General features: G+C 38.8%; 1 protein-coding gene across 1 annotated transcript; it reads left to right on the top strand.

Annotated features, from left to right (window-relative positions):
* The first annotated feature begins 7,933 nt into the window (after positions 1-7,933).
* Positions 7,934-24,063, top strand: GPNMB (glycoprotein nmb). The gene is made up of 11 exons (XM_067292487.1): positions 7,934-8,003; positions 12,779-12,928; positions 13,693-13,836; positions 15,114-15,287; positions 16,392-16,550; positions 16,998-17,306; positions 18,534-18,656; positions 19,363-19,465; positions 20,343-20,548; positions 22,992-23,079; positions 23,910-24,063. Exons 1-11 carry the CDS (start codon positions 7,934-7,936, stop codon positions 24,061-24,063), a joined length of 1,680 nt encoding a protein of 559 aa, XP_067148588.1.
* Positions 24,064-27,747: the final 3,684 nt, after the last annotated feature.

Below are 27,747 nucleotides of genomic sequence, written 5' to 3'. Positions count from 1 at the left end.
CAGACTGTTCAAATTGGACATAATGTCTTTTGCTGAGAAGAACTGCAACTATTTTACATTAGATCTGAATTATTTTTAATAACTTTTAAATTTCTCCATTCCATGTACAACATAACTAAACCACATAACCACTTCTGTTAGACATGGAAGAGCTTTCTCTTCCTTTCAGACCATGGGCACACAACAGTGCTCAATGGAAGCAACTGCAATTAAGCATGTTTGAGGTAAGATTTGTTATGTTATTTTGCTTTCTTAGGAGAGACAGTTTGTACTATAGATCTAAGAATGAGATTTTCTGTTACATGATGCACACGCATTTTCTGTAACAATTGTTATCAAGTTATGTAATATTTTCCATGCAGACCTTAAAGCTCTGGTGATCAGCGCATTACACATTCAAGACAGAGAGATTTTACCCTTTATATTTCACTTAAGACATAGATTGAAAGTAAGCCACTGTATTAAATCAATTTTTTGATTCTCATACAGTAACACAATAAATTTGTATTAGGTTTTCCAGTACTGGCAAAGAAAGCTGAAATAAGATATCCATATTCCAATGCAGATTTAAAGCAGAATCAGTGAAAATTTACTGCTTATATCACAGAAAATATAAATTAGGGCCTCAGTGTCTAAGATAAACTCAGAAGACTAACTCCTATATATTTAATAATATATTTCCCTGTTCTCATGAGATCAGAACTGTTAAAGATTATTATGTAATGCTTTGGGGAACAGTTCATTAGACTTTATATTTTTCACATAGTGACAGAAAAATAGCAGTTTCCGTTAAAGTTTTAGCACTGAGCAAGCAAAGCTAAGCTTCTCCACATGTGCTTTAAACTGCCTGGGCATGAACCAATGCTGATCTGGAAGTTGTGTGGTTGAGGTCACAGCATGGCCCTTTTCCCTCCCCTGCCAGCCATGGCATTGCAACATCAGGGCAAGATCCCCCCACCTGGCTGCTCTGCAGTGTAAGACGAGTTGAGGCAGTGATGCATGTGTACCTGCAGGACCTGGCAAGTCACAGTACAACCGAACTGCTCATCTTGCTCCTCTCCAGGTGACCCACGGTTCCAGCAGGGCATGACCACTCTGTGCAAGTGACAGCAGATAAATCTGGGGAAAAAAAGGGGGGGGGGGGAACAGATGATCTTTTCCTTCTATTTCTCTACAGGCCCCCAAATGAGTCCCCCACCTTGTCCCCCAGCTGCATATTGTCAGCCAAAGAATCAGGACCCAGGTGGATTTAAGTCTTAGAGTGAGAGAAGTGCATTACTAGGAGCACAGCAACTCTTAACTTGCTTGCTGTTTGCCTTCCTTTTATGCCATAAATGTTACTATCAAAACTGGGCTTCTAGATAGAAAGCAGGTTGCTATATAATATATTTATCTTTTTTTCTCCTCTCTCTGATGCCTGTATGTTCTCTAGTGGGTTTGCCCTCTAAGGAGAAGGTCAGTGTCTGAATTAATGACATGAGTTAGTGAAGATACAGTTAAAAAAAAAAAAAAAAAAGCAGGATTTTGCCCATATTCTTGTTGTTAACACATCAAAGAGCATGCTATGCTAAAGTTCAGCTGTCAACATTTTTGTTATTCTGACTCCCATTTCAGAGAAGCGCTGAGGTTATTTCTTGAGTAGTCAAGGTAATTCCACCGGCCCATAAAACAACTGAGCTTCAATGCTGAACTCTTATACCCTGCCGATAATAAGTGAAACTGAGGTAACAGCATATACAGCAAATAAGGGTGTGATTTAGTGCATTCAGTTTATACTGTTTCTTAGAAACACTTTAAAGGAGCAGACTTTGGCTGAGCGACCACTTCTCCTTCCGTGTCCTGCCATCAAAATGTCTACATAACAGATGTTCTTGTTAAGTACATTCTCTTTGATACGATGTCACCTTCTTAGCTGGGCTTTTATTTGTTTGGTTGTGCCTGGGTTTTTTTAAAGAAAATTTTCTCTTTTTCCCAGCCAAAATATCAATAAATGTCTTTAGAGAAAACAGAACTTTTCAGCAATTTGGTTGCTCTCTCTTTAGCTGAATGATACAAAATCTTTCTTTTTCAGTCTCCCTGAGCAACAAAGAGGTCTGAATGGATTTCATTATAAAGTGATGTAGGAAAGCATGTAAAAAATGAATATCACACAGTCATAACCATGCACTTTCACAGTAATTATATGCCCTCCTGTTTTGAAGAGGATTGTGCTTTACTGAGTCACTGTAAATATAAACCATGTAACTAACTGTTCATTAAATCAGTATGAGAAAAGTAGTATAGTAAGGCCAATATTCAGACTACAAATGAACTGTGTTTGGTAGCTTTCAGACTCTAGAACTGGGTTAACTGGGGTGCACGTAGAGAGAACAACAAGGTTACAGAGGCCTTAAGAGGACCACCAGCTATTGAAGCTGAGCACTGTGATTACCAGGTTAACTACATCTCCTCCTTGCATTGAAATCAGAGTTAAAAGATCTGCCTAGAGACATTGGACGAAGCTCACTTGCTTCACTTACACACATTTGAAAAACATGTGTGGTATGGTTTGGAGGATTGATTTCTGACACCACGCTTAATCTGTAACTGCTGGTCGTTTACCCTTATTAATGAGCACTCCCAGCAAGAGGGAAGGCCATCCCACCTGTGGGGACCAGTGGCCCAGGGTGCTCTGTGGATCTGTATCTCAAGGCTGAGCTCCCAGGCAGATTTTCTGATGTCAAAGCACAGCAGCCTTTCCCTGAGTGGAACAGTTTCTTAGGTTTCCATACCTTCCCCACAAGACTTTTTGGAGCATTCTTTTACACATGGTTGCAACCAAGCAGTGGTGTGGTGGGACTGACAGAGATGCCCTAAAAAGGTGGAGAGATGGCATGATTATTTAAGCCTTGGCTCCTGAGGCAATCAGGCCAAAAAAGATTTTTATTGCGAAACAATTCCAGAATAATTCATGATGGTCAAGTGCAAAGCTTGGAAAATATCAACCCCAACATGGGAATTAGGAGAAAAGTGTGACCAAATGGAAATGCCTTCCCATAATAAAATGGTAAAATCTTAGCTGTAGCTTTAGCTATCACAAAAGCAATAAATGAAGATACTAGAATACAGGATTATTAAAATCCTGTTCCTCCAGTTGCACAGATTTATTCATTTTTCATTGAGAATCTGAGCTGGATGGTGCCATAAACTGATCAGAAACTTTTGACTTCTGCATAACAAGAGAGACTGCAGATGGCTAAATTAGCTTTGTTTACATTTTCAGTTTAGTCAGCTGATGGCCTACCATCACATGTGAAGTGTAACACAAATTTCTTCCCAGAAAGGGAATTTGTGTAGCCTTTAGCAGAGTTCCCTTGAAAGACCACTGAAAATGGCAGACAACATTTACCTAAAGGTACCTGGCTGGTTAATGAGAGATCATCCCATTTTAGTTTGCTTTCTTGGCAAAAAATCAAGTTCATTCTTCAAAGCCTTTTTTTTTTTCACAGTTCCTATGAGAAGTGATTAACAACTCCTGTACTCGTGTTGAGGAGATGGAAGTGTGATAGCAGTGAGAACATGCCAGCTCTGTCACAATCTAGACATGCAGGTACACATGATTTGATCACACCCTGTCATCTGACAGGCCTGCAGGTAGCAGAGATGTAGATCTCTTGGATGACTTTAGTAACTGAGGAGCTAAAGCTGTGAAGTACTGAACACCTCCTACTCACTTCTTTGTAAGATTAAGCCCTAAATCTCCCTGAATGTGTGTTTCTTTGCTAGTAGAATATTTAGGATATACTTTAAATCTTTTCTCTTTTATAATTCAGTTCAATTCTTTTAAACAGTGAAACTGTTTCTCAGAGACTGATATTATAATGTAAAATCTATAAAATTAATTTAAGATTTGGTGATGATCAACCAGCTTCATGAAGTCTTCAGTGTTTCAGAAGCATTCATTTTCAAACATAAATTGAGAAGTCAGCTAAGGCTGGCCTGTAAAGTACTGCTTTGAGAAGTCAGATCAGTTTTCAGATGGTTCCTTCAGTCTTCACTCCTAATACATTTCATTGGCTTTTTAGTCTTCTCTCCATTCCTTTTACAACTCTGTTTCTCCTAGCTCCTTCTCCCCTCTTATGTGGCTTTCTCTTCTTTTTTCTTGCTCACGCTGTTGGCTGCAGGCAAAGGATAAACAGATCCAAACATTTTCTGTTTCAAACCTTCTGGGATGTTTAGTCTAAAGCCTGAGAGCCAAGGAGGAAGAATGAGAATGACCAGATCTTTACAGCACAACCACCTTTTAGTGATTACCCCAGCCCTGGTGGTTTTGGATTCCTCTAACCACAGGCCTGATCCTCAGTGCCCCTGAAGTCTATTTACAACATGTTTAATAATTTCCACCATCTGGCCTTTATTGAGAGTGTCATTCAATATTTATGTAACATTTTCATGTATCAAGTAACATGGCAAAAAAACTATGTCTTAACCAACTTTATTGTTTTTAAACTGATAATGTTTTGTTTTTAATTACCAGGCATTTGTTGTCAGCAGTTTTTCTCTGGAGGCTCTCAAAAACACTGTTGGGAAAGAATGTTCAAACTCCCGTCCTCCCCAGAAAACTTTGGATCAGGCCCTCAGTGCTGAAACACTGTATTTGAAGGTCACTTTTCACTTCTAGGATCAACAACCTGGAAACAAAGGAGTGCGGTTAAAATTAACGTCCCACATGGTTTAAAAAATACTTGTGAATGGCTTCTAAACCTGACATTTCAACCGGGAATGTAGCTGATTTAATAACAACAAAAAAGCAACAATCACATGAGGACGCTGCAGTCATATGATTTTCTTTGCATAGTCAGTCACAGCTTTGGCGTTGACTTTGATTTATGCTCCCTCTCCTTTCTGCCAGATAATGAGGGCTTAGTTTAAACAAGCCTGGTATCCCTAAGGCCTTCACCCTTTTCCCTGGCTGGTAGTAGAAGGAAAGGAGCGAGGGCTGGCTGCAGACAGGAGGGTGCTGAAGCACTTCACTTTTCATATGCTCTGGGATAATTGCCTCTGTGCTGCTGGGGAGAAAGGAGGGCACTCCAGCTCCCTTAGCTTTCCTACCCGTATGTCTGTCTTCACACATATAGGCCATGACTCACCATTTCTGAAAGGCCTCCAGAACGTGGTGATTTAGAGGAGACTGGAGTGCAGTGATCATGAAGGCAAATGGAGTTTGCCTCGCACCTACCAACAGCTCTCAGAGAAAACTGAACATCAGATCCTGTGTTACTGACAGAAATGCTGGCTGGGATGCTCAGGGTAGAGACAAGAACAGCTAATAGGAACTGGTAGAAAATGGAAGAAACTAAAAACAAACCAAATAAATAATAAAAATAATAAATAGCCATAGTTACAAAATATCCTTCCATTGGGCAATCTCTTAATTTCGTTGACAGTGCCTTGGGTTTACAGACTTCCAACTGCCCTGCCCAAAATAAAAATGGTTTAGTGTTGCCTGGCTTGCTGGTCTCTGGCTAAACAGTGTCTCACTTCTGCCAATGCTATACTTTGGGATCAATGACCTTGGTCTCTTCAACTGCTGTCTTGAAGACCCAGATGACAACACATTCAAAGGCCCAGGCTATTTTTCACATTACAGTTCTACTTTGGTAATCGCCACTGTATCACATGTCCTCCCTCAAAAGCATTCACTATGCTTTTTGTCAAGTTTGTCTTTCTGGTCATTGTTTGTTCAGGCCATCCCCTCATCACTTTTAGCTGGACTCCTGATGTTCAGCTCGGAGACCTCTCCCAATCCTGAGCTGCACTTACCCATGTTATGTTGTCAGCAGCTCCATGAACCTTATTTGTTACAACAAGTTTTTCTCAAGAACTTTCATATTTGCTTCTATGCCGTGTTTCACCAAAGCTTGTGCTTTGCTGCAAACAAAAGCAATAAACTTCATGAGGCTGCCAGGGCTGCAAAGAGATTCAGCTGTTTCACTGCCTACAGAAGACCACCTGTGGAAGCCGTCTATCTGGGTTGGTGAAGCATGTTGAATCTGAATTTGAACTGTTAAAAGTGTAGTATTTGCCTGGCTTCCATTTTCCATTATCTTGATCTGTTTTTCCATTATCTCTATACACCATGGACTAAAATGAAGCACTTGCCTGTGTGTCAATCATGGCAATTCATGAGCTAGATATGGACTGGACATCACTACATATGGCCTGTGACCACACCTCTAACTGTGGGCAGCATCTAACTTCACCTTAAAGTGGGCCCACAACAGTCTCCAATCTCAGTTAAAGCCTCTATATGTGTCATGCACTGAAATCATACTCAGAGCAGCACTGCCATAAAGGACATTTGCAAATGTCCTGCAGGTTGATGAGACCTCGCATTGTGATGTCATATCACACAATTGCAGTAGGATAGATGCATGTGCCCCACTACACAAACTTTTAAAGAACGTTTTCCTTAAGAATCAACTCTGATCAGGCGCCAAGTGCAAGGATGTGTTAGAATCAGCCAGTCTCCATTTAGTTTATAGCTGTTGCCCAGCATGTGGGGACAGACACATTTAAGTATCACAGAATGACAAAATAGTTGAGGTTGGGAGGGGTCTCTGGAGATCTTCTAGTCCAACCCCCCTGCTCAAAGCAAAGTCATCTAGAGCAGGTTGCCAAGGACAGTGTCCAGTCAGGTTTCAGATATTTCCAAGGATCAAGACTCCACAACCTCTCTGGGCAACCTGTTCCATTGCTCAACCACCCTCACAGTAAAACAGTGTTTTCTTATGTTCAAACAGAATTTCCTGTGTTTGAATTTGTGCCCATTGCCTCTTGTCCTGTCACTGGGCATCACTGAAAAGAGTCTGGCTCCATCTCCTTTACACCCTCCCATCAGGTATTTATAAACATTGATAAGATTCCCCCCAAGCCTTCTGCTCTCCAGACTAAACAGTCCCAACTCTCAGCCTCTCCTCATATGAAAGGTGCTCCAGTCCTGTAATCATCTTTGTGGCCCTTTGCTGGACTCACTCCAGTAATGCCATCTCTCTCTTGTAGTGGAGAGCCCAGACCTGGACACAGCACTCCAACTGTGGCCTCACCAGGGCTGAGCAGAGGGGAAGCATCACCTTCCTCGACCTGCTGGAGATGCCTAATGCAGTCCAGGATACCATTGGCCTCCTTTGCTGCAAGGGCACATCGCTGTCTCATGGTCAATTTGTTGTCCACCAGGACCCCCAGTCCTTCTCTGCAAAGCTGCTCTCCAGCCAGTCACTCCCCAGCATGTATTGTTGCATGGGTCTATTTCTCCCCAGGAGCAGGACTTTGCATTGCCCATGAGGTTCCTCTCTGACCATTTCTCCAGCATGTCGAGGTCTGTCTGAATGGCAGCACAGCCTTCTAGTGTATCAGTCACTCCTCCCAGTCTTGAAACGTCTGCAAACTTGCTGAGGGTGCGTTGTCCCATCATCCAGGTCATTAATGAAGAGGTTAATGAAGTAGTGACAGGTCAATCAAATTCAATGAGCTGTTGCAGTAACAGCTGCAAATCAGTCTGAGGTGAGAGTTAATTTGGATTTCTGGAAAGAAATGGCTCTAATTTAAAAACAAATAAGAGCAAAAGTTGATCACAGTGCAAAACTGGTATAAAAATGCTTTCAAGGTAAATGGTGTGGCACTAAACAGGTCTCTCAGGAATCCCAGGGAATGCTGAAAGCAAGGGCAGTGAGTCATAAGCACATGAGCTGAAAGAAGCTGAAGACAAAATCATGCATCTCTGCTTAATTCCATCACATGATGAGTCCTGGGGCCCTTCATTTAATGAGAGAGCAGAGCAGCAGAGAAACTTTATTCTCACTTCTCAGCAGAGACTGAAGGAGTTACTGTGTGGAAGAAACGGGCATTCTCTGCTCCTCTGCACAGGCTGAGTTGACGCACGGTCTCTCACACCATGAGCAGAGTTTGCCACCACCTTGGATTCCTGCTCCTGGCTGAAGTGGTTCTGTGTACTGCTGCCATACGTGAGTGCTTTACCCCTTTCCTCTTCCCCTACATCTACAGATTCAACATCCTGAGGCAGAGCTGTAAAAACTGTGTTGCTACTGCAAAGTGCAGCAGTTGCTGTAGCTATGCTTGGGAACTGGTAGGCAGCAGCTAGCTGGCTGCTGCTCCATCTCAGGGTTACCTGAGTCTGGGTAGAAATGTCACTTGAGCTGGAGAAAAGTGCAGACAGCTTTCAGCTATCTATTTCCTGTGCTCCACAGATACACAGGGAGTTGACTGGAGCTAAGCCTTGGCTCATTTCCTCAAATTTCCAGCAAGTTTTCCCCAGCACAAGCATAGGAAAAAAAGGCAGAGGTAGAATGAACTTCTCGTAATTTGCTCAGCTCAGCTGTGGCTAGAAGAGGCCAGGTTAGAGGTAGCACTCCCAGCTGGGACACCCATACCTTTGGATCCCAAACCTCAAGGAGTCCAGTCAAGGAATTAGATCCTCAAGCTGTGGTGGGCAGGCACAGAGCTGGTCGTTATCTTCCAGGACTCCCAACTTGACTCAATCTAGGTTGACTCACTGACCTCAGGGCTAGGAACCCAGAAATGGGAATTTAACCTCAAGTTCCAGGATCTCCAAGAAGGAACTAAAGACCTTAAATGCTGAGGTCAGGCTGAATATCCATCTAGCTTTGCACCTGTCTCCAATGGAGAATAGTAATGAACGTATAACTGGACAAGCTCATAGTAGTATTTACCCAGGATATTAACTGTGCCTTACATGAAGAAATATAATCCTCTTATGTGCTTAGAACCTGCTGGTTTCATTTAATTCTCCTTAGCTTTTGTATTTTGAGAAATAGTGAATAACTGCTTCATCCTCCATGCTGTTCATGATTGTTTTTATATTCTTCTCTGTCACCTCTTCTCTAGGCTCAAAACCCAGTTTATTCAGCTGCTCCTCATACAGAAACAATTCTATCCCTTTGTAGCATCCTCACCACCTTTCTCTGTACTCTTTCAGTTGTTATATCCTTCCTGAACTGTAGAGACCAGAGCAGCATACAGTATTCGAGACATGAACACACACAGAATTATACAAAGTTATAATAACACTTTTGTCTTTGTTCTCTATTTCTAAGCTTTCCCTAGCTTTTCAACCACTACTGAGCACTGTATTGAAAACTGTAAAGCTCCAAGATCTCATTTCTGACGGGTAATAGCTAGTTTAGAGCCCCTCGTTTTGTAATTAAAGTTGGAGTTACATTTAACTATGCTGAACTTTGTATCATTTTATTGCCCAATCATTGAGTCTCATACAGTCTTCCTGCATTTCAGTCAGTCCTACCCTCTACTCTAAGTTGCTACTTTCAGCAGATTAATCACCCATTTTCCAGATTATTTATGAACTTTTAAAACCATTTCAACAACTGAGAAAACTGGCCATTTATTCATAACTTTTGGTTGATATATTTTAACCAATTATTTATTCATGTGAGATCCTTCATTCTTAGCCCATGGTAACTTAGTTCCTTTATGTGCCTTTAGCAGGGGACCTTGTCAAATGCCATCTGGAATTCAATAGACTATATCAAACAGATGAGCCTTGTTCACATGCTCACTGACTCCCTCAGAGAAACTCTAATAGATTTGTTATGAATTAGAGCATTTTACATCGTATCACATTCATCCAGTCTCTGCTAATTCTGTTCTTTGTTGTTGCTATCAGCTTGTCCAGTTCAGGCATCAGACTTTTTGTAGTCCTCTAAATCTTTCCTAGAACCCTTTTTTAAAATTGCCATCACATTTGCCACATTTTGTTTCTCGGTCACTGAAGCAGTTTTAAGCAAGAGGTTACATGCTATGGTTAACAGCTTATTTACTTCATTCTTGAATAACTTCGATACTGTTAGAGCCACCTGATTTAGACAACTTTTTTCATTTTGTTGATTTATTCTATAACTTTTTGTGCCAACACTTCATTTTGACAGAGATTCTCCATCACTGTAAGGAAAAATTCTAGCATGGAAATATCCAGTGCTCATCCTTTGTGAATGCAGATGCAAACTAATGTATTTTACTTTTGTGCCATCACTTTATCTTCCCTGAACACGTCTTCTGAATCTCCATCATCTACTGGCCCTACAGACTTTCTGGCAAGCCTTCCACTACTTTTGTGTTTGAAAAAAAGACTAATTGGTAGGTTTTATGTTTTTGCAAGTTGTTCCTCAAATTCTCTTTTGTCCTGCTTTATTATGTTTTTACATTTAACTTTACAGAGTTTATACTCTTCTTAGAATGTAAATGTCTTCTTAGTTTGGCTAAGAAGCCAAGCTTACCTCAGCTTAGCTGAATGTACATGACTTCTTAGCTTGGCCATAATATCATCCTTTTTACTTCTAATAACTCTTTTATTTTCCTCTTCATTATGTCTTCTTTCTATCGCTGTTCTAACAGTCTTTCTTTCTCTCTCTCATGGCTAACATGCTAGCCATGTGTGGCTAGGAATGCCAAACTTCTTTTCTGTTCCTTTTTCACCAAAAACAAAACCAGAATGAGAAAGAAGAAAGTCAATCCAAGAATAAGGTCTTTTCTCCTATGATCACCTCACCAAAACTATTACAGTAATCATTTCCTCAGATTCTATTATTACTGTATTTTGAACCAAATTGCCCTAATTTTGGTTATGACCAACATCTGTTCTTGAATGTTTTCCATTGTTAAAGAAGAAACACATTAAAGCCTTTTATTCCTTTAAATTCAGCAACTGAAAATCTTCAGCTGCATGTGTTAGAGAAGCTGGAGCTGAAATATTTGCTCAACTGAAAAAAATGCCTTTGTCTTGTTGTCCTGAAGCTTGTGAAATGTTTTATATTTGACTGAAATAAACAAAGTACATCAGAGAGGCAGACAAATGACTTAGGAACTTGTGATTTAGAAGCAGTGACCACAGTTATTACCAAAGCTGGACAAGAAAATGACTTTTGAATTCAAAGATTGTTATTCAAAATTAAAAATTAAAAGCTTTTAAAAAACTGAAAGTTTTCCAGCTCTTTTTGATGAACTGAACATTGGGGGGGGGGGAAACCATTGACTGAACCCATTGTTTTGATCTGACAAAATCAAAACATTTTTATTCATTAAACGATTTTAAAGTAAAATCAAAGATAATGGGAAAATTAGGAAAAATCCCAAACCATTTAATTTCAAGATCACATATTAATTTCTTGACATAAAATGTAATCAAACTTGATAAGCCTTTGTGAAATATTTTTATAATCTCTGTTGTGTTTTTTTTTCTGTGAAACATTTCTGAAGGACAGCATTACCCAACTCTACTTCTGACCAAGACTGAAAATGACACAATATGTGACAAGGGCCATTGAGTAATGTGTGTATCACAATGTCCGTTGTAATGTTGTGCTTTGCTCATATCAGTGTAGTAGATCTTCAGGAAAGACTTGATTTAAGTGATCTAAGTGAGATTGTGAGGAGTCCTTCTAGGGCAAAAGAACATGGGAGTGTATGTCTCCAAGTGCAAAATCTGTTCTTTTCCTCAGACCTTTCTGCCTTCAAGCCCCAAGATACTTGAGAGAGAGCTTACAGCATCAGTTTGGACTGACCGTGAGAGATGGGCATTGGCCTGTCTGAAGGCATGTCCTTTCCAGCAGCTTGGACCGGCTACGCTTGTTCTGTACCTTTTCCAAAACCTGGAGAAACTCCAACATAGTTGGTTATGTAATACCAGACAGGGACATTCCTGCCTTTCTTATAGATCTCTACATTCTTCCTGAAATCATCTAGCTCTTTGTTGCACTTGTATATAAATCACAGAAGTGTCCAACATCAGGTAACTTTAAAACAAAGACATGAAAAGCAGAAGAAATCCTAACTCCCTTGATGTTATGACAGAATGGCACACCCAGAGTTACCTGATTAACATGACAGAGCTGTTTAAAGCCTCCAGGCTTTAACTGAACTCTGTCCATGAGCCTACTTACAAACATATTTTGATGGCATCCTACAGTGTTAAACATGTTCCTACAGGTTATTCAGTTATTTATTTTGCTTCTCATAATGCAGCTACTTTGTGACAGAGGCCTAAAGGCCTCTCAAAGGCTTGGGAAAAGTTTGAGTCCATCACTTGTGCTAAAATGAGAAGAAAGAAGTTATTAAAATTATTTAACCTGAGCCATTTCTAAAATAATAGGCATGAAGCTAGTATCTTTTTGTTGTTATATTATTAACACATTAAATTTACTATTCAGCTCTACATTTTCTTTTCTGGAAATACCAGTTAAGAATCACTCCCATCCAAACCACCAGCCAACTCACAAATGAAGCTTCAGTGGGTCAAAACTCATTCCTAGCATAACTTCCACTAAAGTACAACTTAGACACACTGTGAATTTAGCCTATAACCCTTTTAGTCATAGATTACCAGTCAGGCACAAAAGAGTTTTAGCAGTCAAGCAACCTCTTTACAGGTAGCCTGATTATTGCATGGTTATGTTCATTCCATAAGAACACTTGCTCTGATACGATAAAAATGTTGTAAAACTTTTATTCTTTCTCTGGAAAGCTTGTGCAACTACAAATCAGTGACAGAATTTTCTTTATGTTGTTTATAGGTGATTTAAGTGTTTATAGCTGTGACTATAAAGTTCCATAACTTTCCACTAGTGAAGAGTTTTCTAATCAGTGCAAGAACACAATCACAAGTAGGCTGTTCAGCACAATTATGTCCTGACAGAGTAACAGGGAATATATTATGACATTATATGTTCATTTTTTTCTATCTATCTAGGGTTTCAAGATGTGCTGAGCCAAGAAAGAACTTCTCCTGTCACATCGTATAAGAAGCTACATGGCTGGTCTAGTGATCAAAATGAATGGAATGAAAAACTTTATCCTTTCTGGGAAGAAGGAGATCCCAGATGGAAGGACTGCTGGAAAGGTAGTTGCACATACATTATTCAAAGGATTTTTTTGAATTTTTCAAAAAATTGAAAAAATTGGCCAGAAAATCCACCTCATCAAAGAGTGCAGGTGCTATAGTGCTATTTCCTACATGTCATATCCAGAGCTGCTGCAAGCAATAATAAATTAGAGACCATTGGTTTGGATACTACTATTAGTACATTGTCTGAAGAAGCATACTAGTGAGTTATTACAGTATATGCTTTCCCACAACTCATAGCATCAGAAATTAATACGTATTAAGAGGCAGTGCTCTAGGATAATCCTTTTTTTTTTTTTGGATAATCCTTTTTTTTTTCTTTTTGGAAACATGCACCAGGGGACACATCATAGCTTCAACTTCTATCCTAGGGTATTGTGGGCTTCAGTTTAACAACGACAGTGAAGACCCAGTTTATCATCACCTTGTCTCAACTGAGGTCTAAAGGCTGTATCCCTGGGGAGAAATAAAAGTAGTCTCCTTTGGAATATATTGACCCCATAGGTAAAAATCTGATTCTCAGCTGTAAGAAGGAAATAAATGGCAGGTCAGTGAGTGATTTTGGCAGAGATGATGAATCCCTCTAATTGATTGTAAGCTGGGATTTTGATATGGGTGCAAGTGACTTAGGAGCACAAATCCCATTGGAAATAAAGAAAGCGTCAATAAAGGATTTCAAATGTAAATAGTGCACAGCTGAAGGTAACTGCTGCTCTGATGCATCCTTCACTGCAGTGAAGTCTCAATTTTATTTTCTACAGGAGGAAAGGTGACAGCCAAGTTGGTCACTGATAGCCCAGCACTGGTAGGATCCAACGTGACCTTTGTTGTGACTCTCCAGTTTCCCAAGTGCCAGAGAGAGGATAATGATGGCAACATAATATACGAGAGAAACTGTACCCAGGGTAGGTAATGGTAATCTCCACGTACTGTCTATGTATCTCACTGTTGTTGTGGTGTGAGTGTCATAAATCTTCAGAAGCACAACCTGTAACCAAAAGTTAAGTTGCTTTTAACTGATAACTACACTAGTGTCTAGCCTGTGTCATGCCACTTTTCTTCCTCAGAATATCACTGTATTATTTTTACAGTTCTGCACCTGCTACGTATATTGGCCAAGTACTTTAAGGAGATTTGTCTTCACTATAAAATTAGCTTTTCAAAATACTGACTTTAATTTGGCTTCCTAAAAATACTGTTATTGCTTTTCAGCTCACTCACAAGGTAGCCCAATCCCTAGATGAAGACAGGTTCAACTGATCAGTCACACTGTTTTCTTCCAAATTTATAAAACTGACAACTTATGCAATTGAGACTTCTTTCAGTTAAGTATTGTAGAATCACTAACAATCTTCTGTGTCCTGAAAACCCTCAAGGAAGAGTAAATTTCACGTTCCCATATTTCAAGAATAAAAAGTAACCAGGAGAATATTATCATTTAAAAACAAGCAGTCTTTTCAACAGAACATCACCTTTTTTTGACCATCTTTACATGCTACAAGGAGCAAAAAACATCACAGTTCTGATGTTTGAAGTTACTGGATCTTGAGTGAAACAGGCTGTTGTACTGTTCTTCCTCTGAATTCCTAAACGTTCAACAAATGTTTCTACTGATCAAAGTAATTTCCATCTCAAGGAACATCAACAAAGATTTTTTTCAGCATAAGTTCTACTTTTTCCACTGTCTACAGTGGAAACATTAACTGCCGATACCCATTCTCTACTTAATGTTCATTTTACTGTTTGGGGAGCAACTGTCTTTTTACTATTCAGAACGGTACTGTAGTTGATGTGTAACATTTAAAAGTGCCATAGAAATATTTTCTGACAAAACAAAATAAATCACTTCCTCCCAGTGCTTCCACAGATGCTTTTTCTACTTAAATATTTAAATTTTGCATGCTGAATGTCAGGGCAGCTCCACTGGCTCCAGTGAAATAGTAGCATCCTCTGTAGCTGACAGGCTACTTTAATGGGGCACGCAACTTTAACTATGTCTAAAAAAAGCAAACAAAACACAGTCTCAGAAGAACTAAATGTCAGTCTAAAAACAGCCCACTTACTTACTTACCCCATTGTTTAAGGGCAATAACTTTGCTGTGACCTGGGTGTCTGCATTCTGTTTCCTGGTTTACCATACATTTCACAACTGACCAGGAACATGTCCTATTTCTACACTTAGATACTCCAGCTTTGCAGGATCAGTATGTCTACAACTGGACTAAATGGATCAACAACTGCGGCTGGGAAAACTGCACAAGCAACCACAGCCATAACGTATTTCCAGATGGGAGACCTTTCCATCATCATCCTGACTGGAGGAGGAGGAACTTTGTCTATCTGTTTCATACATTTGGTTAGTACTGCAAAATATATCTTGGTTTGGTTGTTGCTGCAAAACTTACATTCACTTTGTATATTAACTCATTTTTCTAATATCTTTCATTAAAAGTTCTTAAATGGTATTCCATAGTTCTTAAGTGAGAATCCTGAATTCATTCAGAGCTTTTCAGAGAGGGCATCAGCTGCTCTATTATCTTCCGCCAGATTTGGAAATCATGTATTACCAGGAGATTTTCTTTAAGGTTATGCATTCAGAGAATTACAACTGTAGAAAATTAATTTCCTTTCAGTAGCGCTCAAAATAGTTTTCTAGGAAAACAGAGGGTCTGAGCAGGTCAGCCAGATGATTTGTTGACCAGCTGTTACTACTTCAGATTCTTGAACTTAGAGAGACCACAGAGCTGTATATTTGTAGATTAGTTTAACAGTACAGCACTTTTTGACTCTGAAAACTGCCATTGACTGTGTGGCACTGTTCTAGTCACAGATACTGGTTTCTAGTGTTTTCAGCTCTTGAATATGTAATGGTGGGCTATTTCTGACACTGGCTACATAATAAATCTTAATATCCTAATTTAGCTTGACAACATCAATATAAGCATCAGTAATAATAATAATGCCCTCAATTTTAAATAAAGCTGATACTATTTACCTATCTCAATCAGCTGTTATGAATATAAATAAGTAAATGTATACAAAGGGTTCTGGTGAATGATGCAAGAAGCATTATACCTTCTTGCTACACTGAAAACATACAGATACAAGCTAATCTAAAATGCCTAAGAGGTAATGCTGTTTCACTACATAATCCTGATAACTTAATATAATGTAATTGCTTTGGAAAGATGTAGATGCTTTGCAAATGCCTTTTCTTAGATCAGTGAAATTTGGGACATCTTTCTGACACCTTTGAAAAAAACACAGGAATAAGTGTGTAAGTGTACTTGTGTAAGTACTCAGTGCTCCAAAAGGACCTGTCAGATAACTGAAAGACTATTCTAAACTTATATTATGATTTACACAATCCAAGATTCACAGAGACATTGGTTATCTCAGAACAATTTCCTGTAGCTAGCCTTAAGGGTAAAACATTTTATAAGTTCATGTTGTGTTTCAGGTCAGTACTACCAAAAAAACGGACGCTTTTCAACAATTGTTTCAGTCAACACAGCAAATATCACTCTTGGCAAACACGTGATGGAGGTATCCATTTACAGGAGAGGGCACTCAACATATGTTCCAATTGCAAGAGCAAGTAGCATTTATATTGTAACAGGTGAGTGTCCTGAAATAAACTGTAATAAAATACTGGAGATATTTGTTGTGTGTTACAAGAATGTAACATGAGCACTATCTGGGATGAAAAGAAGGCATTGGCTCAAGAAAGGTTTTAATATGGATGTGAAATCTCTGGCAAATTGCCTTGAATAACATAATTTACCTTGGTATCTACCTCAGTTGTAACACTTCTACTTTGTGATGAAAAGTGATCTACTAGAGGAAACGTGGTCTTCAACAGATGCTTGTGATTCCTTATATGTTCCCATACTTCTCTGTGTAACTGTTTCCTATTGACACTCACTCAGTAAACTGAATTAAAGTAGAAACCCATGTTAAAGATATTAATGATGTCTTACATTCTGACTGTTGCTATTCAGGAACTTTGGAGCTGTTTGCAGACAGATATGCTTGCTTTAATTGTTTTCTTCCTTTTTTCTTGCAGACAAAATTCCATTATTTGTGAACATGTCCCAGAAAAATGACCGCAACATCTCAGACTCTATCTTTATCAAAGACTCACCAATCACATTTGATGTGAAGATCCATGATCCCAGTTACTATCTTAATAATTCTGTCATCTCCTACAAGTGGGACTTTGGAGATGGAAGCGGCTTATTTATATCAAGCAGCTCCATTACACCTCACACCTATGCTCTACAAGGAAACTTCACTCTGAATTTAACTGTCCAAGCTATTATACCTGTACCTTGCAAGCCAGTAACACCCACTCCACCACTGCCCACCTCAGCAGGTAAGAGTTCATCAATCAGCAGTGATACTGGATCAGCAGTAATGCTAAAAAAATCAGAATTTAGAGTTTTAAGTATATATCTTTAAAAGTTATATGCCATCAAAGTAAGAGCTGCAAAACTCTGCAAACCCTCTACAAATATAGTTTAGAGACAGACTCAATAAACGCATAGGCATCAGTTACACATTTAAGAACCTGATTCTTATTTACATTAAATCAAATTCTATCACAATGATGACAGCATAATGGCGTCCTCAGGTGGACACATTCCTTTTTAGACCCTTTACCATGCAAGATCAAATGGTTTTAGTCTTGCCTATTCAGGAACATTTCCAGAGGTAAGATTTAAATTTAAACTGAAAAAGAGGTATTTCACAGTAGCTGCCTGCATGAACACTCTTAGAGCTGGTTCCTTCCTAGTTTTCATTAATCTCCATCCAAAATTTAATGAGATTGGATTGAACTAGCAAAAAGTTACTCTTATTCCAAAATATAGGATTTTCACATGGCATTAACTCAGAATGCATTTTCCAGTTTAAATTTATGTGCTATCATATTTCAGGATAATTTTCATTATGTTCAGCACTGGCTTATCATCTCAGAGAATTTTAACATTTGCCAAAGACCTGCAGCTTCAACCTGGGTAGTTATAATACTACTACTATTAAATTGTAAATGTGGCTACGTTTTTCAAATTTCAGAATTTTAATATGTGCTTTTAACAAAATGTTAAATGAGAATGAAAAGGGAAAGATATAATTTCCATCACTTCCCCTCTTCAACTCTTTCAACTAACACTAATGTAGAGCAATAGAAAAATAGGTACTTTTAAAGAGAGCATTTTAAAGCTTTTATTGGCATTTGGATTTATTCTATAATTGATCCGGGAATTTTAAATACGTTTTTAATTATACCAAACCTTGTAGTCTCACTTTTATTTCTTAGAGACAGGTGACTAGCATGGTGGCTTTTGGAGTGAGGCTACACAGGCCAAAGAATCTGAAATCCCAGCCACTCTTGGGTTCTACAGAACAGCAGAGCACATGTGTTTTCTTTAAGCTTCTACCGTGATCCTATACAGATAAGTGCATTACTGCATAGGTGTAGAGCAAAATAACCAATGACATATGTAATGAATGCAGTTGAAAGACATGGCCATGTTCAGAATACCTCTAAGTGGAACTTGTTCTAAGTTGTGTATCTATTTTTCCCTACCCAACCAAACAGTAACCATTGAACCATCTTCTAATCCAGACTCTTCTACCATTGTCGAGACAACAGGAGACAATCCTGATGGAGGCTGCCATATTTACAGATATGGATATTACAGAACCGGTATCTCTATTGTAGGTAAGGACCTGAGTCAATACCTCAATAGAGGAGTGGGGCTAGTAATGTAATACATGTATGGTTGAGAAACTATTTATTTAGCCTCTCTTTTATCTAATGTGTGACCTACAACAAGATCCTTCTCTCTTGGACCTAGCTAACATTTTTAAAGGTTAATACGCAGCTACTACACACGCTTCCAGGACCCAGCAGCAGAGGTTATGGTGCCTTGGTTCCAGACATGTGAGTCTGGGCCTTGCTCTGGACTCCTGCCAATGGCTGCCCCTGTGCTACAGTGCAAATGTTTCCAGTCATTTGCACTGGCAAATAGCTGACAAGAATGTGGACCATATCATTCTTTTCTGTACCATTAGCTTCAGAAACTGGCACACCTGAAACACACTGGCCTGAGAGGTCACATAAGGTTGAGTGACCTTAGTATGCACAGAAGTCCTGGTTAGCAGGAGGTAGAGGTAATCAGGTGGAAGTGATTTTTTTTTTTTTTAAGAAAAAAAAAAGGGGGGGAGCAGAACAGAAGGGAACAACCTCATAAGAAAAGCACTGGAACATTTCTTTTTTCAAACCCTTCAAGAGGAGTGCTAAGGGAGAAAGAGGGTTATGGAAAACAAAACCTGAGCTGAGCATCAGCCAAACACTTGAGGTTCTGTACACAAACATTTCAGAGCTTATCATATGTCCTACCCTTGACATCTGTTTCCTCTTCCAGAGGGAATCCTTGGGGTAAATATCATTCAGATGACAAATATCCAGATGACAGAAAGTCAAGCTGAAAACTCACTGGTTGACTTTGTTGTTACCTGCCAAGGGAGGTAAGTGTGTAAATGAAACTGCCAATCACTTTAAAAATAGTTAGGTGCTGGAATGATGTTTGCACTTAGATGCAGTTGCATGAACAAAAGCTGGGAACTTCAGCATTTTTATTTCTTTACTGAAACTAAAGATAATGCAAGTCTCACTTGTATACTGCTAGGCTCTTAGGATTCAGAACAAATGTCATGCCTAAGTAAAAATAAAAGAGCTAGATAAGTGGGTAGAAGCAATTTTATATTTTCCTGGCAAAAACAGGATTTCAGCATTCACTGTAAAATGGGAAGCAGTCTACTGAAATTGGAAGGAAACCCTTTCTTTCTAGCCATGATTTTTTGATGTTTAAAGTAAATGGGTGTGTCCAAGCAACTCCTCAGGTAGGAAAACATTGCATTAATATTCCTACCTCCAAGAAGGGGATTTGAGTTAAGAGGACTGAGAGGTACAACAATTATCTTGATAATGCAACTGGAAAACAATTAATCTTTCTAAAATTAGCATGCCAATTTTACTGCACATAATACTACATGTAAGAATATGTATTCCTTTCATGGCAACATATTTTAAAAGTAACAGACTTTATAAACTGATTTATGGTAGGTAACTGTGACCACAATAAAGTCTTAAATTATAAGTGAAACAAGATGATTTTATGGAAGATTTTATATATGCATTTTATATAAAATCTATGTACATCTAAAATATACATGTATGCAGAAAAAATAGAAAAATATTAACACAATGATCTTTTAAATCAATATAACGTCACTGATTCCAGTAAACAGGCATCAGTATAAAACAGGGGCATCAGTGCAAAGTGTCTATAAACTGGACTAATAGGCCTCCACACATACAATGTACTCTCTCTTCCCATCCCAGTCTTCCTACAGATGTCTGTACAGTAGTTTCTGACCCCACATGCCAGGTGTCTCAGAGTGTGGTATGTGACCCCATTATCATCACTGACAAATGCCTTCTCACCATACGGAGAGCTTTTGATGAACCTGGAACATACTGTATAAATATCACCTTGGGAGATGACACAAGTCAAGCCCTTGCAAGCGCACTTATATCTGTAAATGGAGGTAAGTTTGCACAGAGAAGGTGTGGATGGTCTGTGAATAGCTTCTCCTTGTGGTCATTTCCCTGGGGAGGGGGTGAGATCACAGGAACATACACATGGGTTCCAGTACGCTTAGGGGCCTCAGCTGAGACTGTGCTAGGCTTTGTGAGTCCACACAAAGATAACAGATGATCCTTTCTCTATGGGAATTTTTGATGTTAGAGCTTGGTTTGGTTTATGTGTATGATCTAATGAGTATGGTAATTATACAAGCCCTTCAGTATCAATGAATACTAACAGTTGTTCAGCAGTAATATATTTTTCCACAGAATAACTGTTAGGCAGAAAAGCAGGTGGGGGAAATGCCAGCCTGCCTGCTTCACACACAGAGAACTCAAACACAGAGAAACTGAGAGAGGAGTTTGGCTCACTAGAGACAGAATCAAAGCCTACAGCTGAGCTGGCTTTCTTGGACACCCTTTATAACCCACTGATCTTGACCTGGTCTGTATTTCTACATTAGCATAAGATGAATCAGGTTCTGGAAAGGCCTGTGTCATTCACTGACTGAAAAGTGTGCGCAGTGTGACTATTTTAAAATAGTTGAATGGTTAGAATAGAATGGTTTACCTTTGGTCAGATGAATCTCACCATGTCTTGCTCATGATTATCCAAGCAGTCTTTGACAGAACCAGATTCAGTGAGAACCCTAACCGATTTCTCTGTTCCCACTCCATTGCCCTACTGTCCTCCCACTGTATCCTGGTGATTCTACTGCACTCTTTAATTAACATCAGCCAAGAAAATGACCCTTTGTAGCCATTTGCTACAGCATTTTCAGGTGATTTTATTTAATCTAGGTTATAAACGTAACTGTACCTAAATCAATCCATGATGACTAAGGCAGTCTACCCAACCTGTAAGTGTGTGTAGGCTTCTGAAAATGCAAATAAGCATCTAGTAGGATTTCTCAAAATCGTATTCACAGAACTTAACTTTAGCCCAGCAAGGCTGGTCTCCCTAGGTATCTGCCAGGAGCAAAGCTAAATTGTAGTTTGGGGCTTACACTATAATCCAGGCAGAATTAGAATCTAAGAGAGGTTGCTGCTATGAATTCCACAGAAGCCCATCTAGCATTTGTAAACATCTCCCATGTATCATTATTCTCCATTCATTTCGAGGGAAAGCAAGTATTTATGAACTTCTGACAATCCCATCATTTGATGTCTGAGTATACTTAAACATCTGGCCTTTGAAGTTTGGCAGACTGTGCCTGGGTTATGTGGGCACTGTACAAAACATCAACTATTAATCTGATTAAACTGCTGTTGAAGGGGTTGCGCTCCTATGATTTATACCTGTCCTATAGTTGTGTGGTGTTTTGCAAACTAGTCCAAGGACCTATGTGATTCATAAAATAATGTAAATTCCTAGAGTATCAACAAAAATACTGCGTAAACTAGGACTGTCAAGCCTTCAAAAAAATTGTATCAACAAACTGAAAAATGCATGAGGCACATGTACCAAGTAAATGGTAAACGCAAAGGTGATATCTTGATTTTAATATATAGCAATTATAAATTAATAAACTGGAAAGGTAAATCAACACGCATTTCTAGGTTACTTCATTGTACAAACACTATTAATGTGAGTACCAAGAATGTGTCTCAGCGTCAATGACATCAATAAATTAATTGATGTACAGCCTGTGGACTGGAAAATTAAGATATTTAACATAAATCAAGAAAACACTTGTATTGATTCGGCCTCTTCTTCCCTCAGATACAATGCAATTAGGAGCAGATATGAGTGAAATGCTCAATGACAAACCAGAAGGCAGAGTTCAATGACAAGCAGAGTCCAGAGTTGATTTCCCACAACAAGAACATTACAAAAGCAGAGCCCTCAGCTCTTTAAAGCAATAAGGCAAACAAACCCTGGGTCAATCAGGCACTCAGCCGCACTTAACCATGTTAGGATGTGAGGCTGAAACAAACAATAACACTTTGGAAATTTCTTTTTTCATCCCTAAGACAGTAAACTGATAATAATTCTTACATTACACCTTATAAAGAGATTATGTATATTATATGCTCAGTATAAGTGGTCCCCTAGCATAGCAATTGGGCAAGGAGCAAATTAGCTCCCTCTTGTGGTGTGCCAGCAAGACCTTCTGTTCCCTTCCACACTAAAAGGGCAACTGTGTGTTTTCAGGAGCACAGCTCATATGTAAAACTGCCAAAGCCCGACTCACAGTCTGGTGGCACTGAGAATTAAACTGATTAGGCTGTGAAAGCACCACCTCCTGCCAAAGGCACTGACCTCCAATGCTTAGCATGTTTCACATACTAAGTGTACTTCAGTTTGTAAAGAAACCTGGTAAAAATGACATTTTCTTTGGAAAAATCCATCTCACTGTAAAAATGAGGGTAATCTTATAATCAAACCTACTTTTTGAAATCTAGGATCATCCTCAGGAACAACAGAAGGTGTCTTTATCTTCCTTGGTTTGCTGGCAGTGTTTGTCATCATTGTGGCTTTTGTCCTTTACAAGTAAGTTGCTGGCTTCTAGGATTAATAATAGTTCAAGGAACTGATAAAAATATTAATTTAAATTAACAAAAACAACAACTTGAATTTGCTTTAGCTATATTTTTGTTTCTTTTGTATTGCTGTTCACAAATATTCTGGCAAACATGAAAATGAGTTTACTGCCTTAAGCCATAAAACCATCAAAAATATGCAAATATCAAAGAATTTCATGGAAGATTATATTTTCTGTTCGTAAGCACAAATAGTAAAACTATAAAGTCTGGGAACTGCATTCAGCCAGTATCCAAACTCCAGCTGCATTAGGTGATTTATGTATCCAATCAAAGTTAACCAACAGAAATTTAATTTAGCTTTAGAACTCTTACAAGCAGTGTTCGAGAATGACTGACAGACCAAGTATTAATCATCAAAATTTTTCATTAAGTAACTGACAAATAAATTCATTGGGGAAAGGGCACTGAGCATCAGGAAAGTAGTTAACCGAAGCATCTGTTATTAGCTTGGATGTTTCTCACCAGATTTTAAGGGTACACTGAGGCTCCTGAGTTAAAAGAATGCTCACCCTTCCCAGTCAGCAGTGAGAAAGAAAACACCTCCACAGAGCAACAGTACTCCTCCAAGCAACAGAGCCTTCTCCTTAACCAGGCCTTCTGCCTAACCAGGCCACAACTAATCTGCAGCAGTTACTGTTGTATGGGATTGGAGGGGAAAGGAGGAGAAAGAACATATATTATGAATACATGATTAATTCTCATAGGTACTGGTTACATGCTAAGTATGGACCTTCATTTAAATGTCTTTCAGCAACTAACTATACACATTCCTTGCAGGAGATACAAACAGTACAAACCTATTGAGAGAGGTCCAGGACAAGCAGAGAACCAGGAGGGACTCAGCACTTACTTCAGCAATTTCAAAGCCATTTTCTTCTCTAGGAGCAATGAGAAAGATCCTCTGCTGAAAAGCAAGGCAGGCATTGTTTAAATCTTTAGTCTAACATTGACTATTAGATTAAGTACAGGACTCATATCTGAACTGTACTTTGGATTTTTTTTCTTATTAAAACAAGGGGGTAAGGTGAAAACACATATAGATTTGTTGATAACTTTTGAGGGCTTGGTGCAACTAGAAATTTGAAATAGTCCTTCTTAGAAAAGAATGAGGTAGTTTTGAGCACCTGTGGTTCTTGCTTGTGATCTAGGATACATTCTACTGAATAATTAAAACCCCCAATCTTACCTGAGTTTTCTTACTTCTAGGCTAATTACTTGTAAAATTAATCAGAACTGTAATCCAGAGGAAAAAAGATTAGGGTTTTTGTTGGTTTTTTTTTAACTTGTAACCATTAAGTCTTAAATGTACAGTCCAGCGTAGCTGCTTACTGCCCTGGCAGGATACATGCCTTTGCTAGGAAGAAAGACATGTGGCAGGGGCAGGGGGGGAGGCACAGGTTACGTCTGTGGAATGAAACACTGCCATGATATATTCCCAGGCATTGGCACTCAACCACTTATACTATTACGCTGTTAGGAAGGTCCTAGCACAGTCTTTCCCCAGGCCAACCAGCTCCCCCCATGAAGCAATTCCCAGCCTCTCTTTGGGAACTACCAGAGGTGTTATTCTCAACAGGCAATTTGGCAGCAGCCACACAGCTTTGCAGGGTGATGGAGCGTAATAGCATGGATGAAACTCGTTACATGCCAGTTGGCCTCAGGACCAGAAAACAGGGCTGGACACATTTAGTTTGGACTGTAGACATTGTTATGGGGAGCAATGTCCAAGTCTCATAATCCAGATCATGGACACCCAGACAACAGATTGACAAGGTCCACCTGCATGGTTCTCTCCAGCCTAAACTTTTAGTCTGAGTCCCACGTAAAATTCTTAGATGCGATTGCTGATGGTGGCTTTGTCTCCTGTTGTTTCCACGGGTCGTGAGACATTGGATTGGCACCACCGCTCCCCAGAGGGCAAATATATGTTCCAGGGACAAGGGTAAGCAGAACGAGGGTCCTAACAGAAAGGTGTTAGCATTTGACTCCCAGAGCAGAGTGTGTTTTTTCCCTGCTCTTGCCATTCATCTCATGCTGTAAAGAAACACTGGTTTCTGCTTGTTCCTCTATCCCCTCCCACTTTGACTACTTACTCAAATAAATGGAAGTCCCACGGTAAATAAAGCAATATGCTCCAGTTTCTGCTTTTGCATGATACAGCTTAGAAACTGTAGAAGTCTACAAAATCGATACGTCTTTGCTTGTTAGTGTAGCTGCAGCTTTGTGTTAACAAAACTCATTTTTAGACCTTTCTCAAGTGATCTGGTCTTCTAGCCATACAGTCTCATAATCTGGTACTGTTGGTCTTCAATAGTGGAAGACTAGAAGCAAATTGCTGAAGGCTGGATCACTGGATGATAAGAAAAAAGGAGAGCCTCTTATTTGTGGAAGGGAAGAGGTTGTTCTAAAGGTTCACTGAGATGAGAAAACAGACCAAAATGCTTTAAATGGTCCATTTTCCGTAGGAGTCTTGCTGTTAATATTAAAGTTTATAATCAGAATGAAATTAACTTTTAACTGGAAGCTGGGGAAATGACTTCACATAACCCATTTCTAAACACTGAATCCATTGAAGAGCTGTATTTCAACATACTTAGGTTATTTACTGTAACTTGAAACTTGAGACTAATACTGCGCTCAGTTCATGAGAAGATACTTAAGCATTAATTTATTTTACTGATATCTTAGTAGACCTGTCAAATGCTCTTTATTTGCAATCTGAATGTAGTCTTCACTACCACCTCCCCAGCATGCATGGAGACTAAATAGCTCAAAAATAGAAAATGTTCAGATTGTGACATACCTGTGAGATTAGCTCTTTAGTTATAAAATTCAGTAGCCTCCTTTCTTCTTTTGTTTCTAGGTTCTCTGATTATTTTAACTCTTTTGTGGCCATTTCAGATATATATTTTTAAAAGCACCACATTGGCCATTGTTCTGTCGTCTTTATACATAACATAACTGTTCATCCTATTATCTAACCATAACTGAGCATCTAAAACTATTCTCTGACTTAAACATAAAACACATTTTCCTGCAGAAATTATTATCTGAATGTTATGGCCTAATTTATCAGTCAGACTGATGATAGGAGGTAGTGTAGTTTGCATGATATTGATGATAGGAGAGTAGTGTACACATTGCTCTGGCTTGAGGCATGACAGGAATTTAGTCAAAAGCTTCAGACCTGTAATGCAGTATGAAAAAAGTAGGTCTACTGCAGCTGTAGTGCTTAGGATCAGTGATGATGCAGGCTATCACTGACTACAGGCTATACATAGAAGGCATCTTGTTTCAGCACAACGCTACTTATTAAACAGAAGCACGGAGACATCTTATGCTATTGTACAGAAACTAGCTTTCATCCATACTTTAAGGTTGTTTTTTTTTTTTAATCCTTCATCCTAAGAACACAGAATAGCTTGCATTATCTTCCTTTAAATGTCATGTTAGAATATTTACAATTTGATTATGCCTTTTCAGGTGTAACTTCCAAATCATACATTTTTGGTTTTACACAATGGAATCTGACTGCTGTATTGACAAATAAACTATCTAATGATTTTAAAGAGTATGTATGTTCCCTTTGTCTCAGAAAGAGATATAGTCAAATGAGCAACTTGACAAGTGAGTGGTCTAATTACTGATCAGAATAGCATCTACCTCCAGACAAAACAAATGGATATGCCTTAGTTTTAGTTCACTTACACATATCTGGTATTTACTATTAGCTATCTCCCAGCTTTTGCAGTCTCCTTTAAATGTACTTAGAACAATGGCACCACCAACCTGACAAGCAAGAAAACTTTCTCAATAACCTTATAACAACTGTGGAACCCAATTCCTGAATAGATTAGGATAAAAATGAACTTCATGGCCTTCAAAGGAAACAGCAGCTTACAAACAACGTATTTGTGAATATATGTCAGTAAATATTACAAGACAGATGATAGGTTTCAGGCAGCCCCTTTGGAAAAATAACATCAAAGAATGACATCAAACATAAATGCACATCATCTTTAGAGACAACATCTTTTGAAACATGTCATCAAGAGAAACAGAAACATGAATTAGGCAACAAGTCCACTGAAAAATACCAAACTGAAGTATTATTTCAAACAGCCTGTTCCCTTTTTTTTTTGAATTCACTTTCTTATAGCACAACGAGTCTCATCAGAGGTCACTAACATTTTTTATTATACCAAAAGTGTTTTCAAATTGAAATTAAGATTAAAAAATGCCCGCCCCTAAAGGAATTGTGAAGGAATCAAACTAACCGTTGAAAGAGACAACCAGACATTGTGGCCTGCTAGTATAACAAAATACTTTCGGCCTTGTACAGCAGCCGAATTTTGTTTGAAACTAAAGTTTGTTTTTTTTCTCTCTACTGCTCTTCAAAATTCACAAGATTATTCCCTTTAGGTCTTAATACCATCATTTATCATCCTCAGAATCATTCAGCACAGTGAGGGAGGCAAAAGAAGTCACAATGTTAATTCTTCTCTCTTACTGTCAGTGTAAATGCCAACATTTTCTGGAGGAGGTGGTGGTGAAGGGAAACACATTTTTACTCATAGTAAATATAAAGAGTTAAATTTGTGCAGGTGATAACTTT

The sequence above is a fragment of the Apteryx mantelli genome, chromosome 2, assembly GCF_036417845.1.
Source record: "Apteryx mantelli isolate bAptMan1 chromosome 2, bAptMan1.hap1, whole genome shotgun sequence".
In the NCBI taxonomy this organism is placed as follows: Eukaryota; Metazoa; Chordata; class Aves; order Apterygiformes; family Apterygidae; genus Apteryx; species Apteryx mantelli.
Note: the sequence above shows the minus strand (reverse complement) of the source record. Positions and strands in the feature narration are given on the sequence as shown.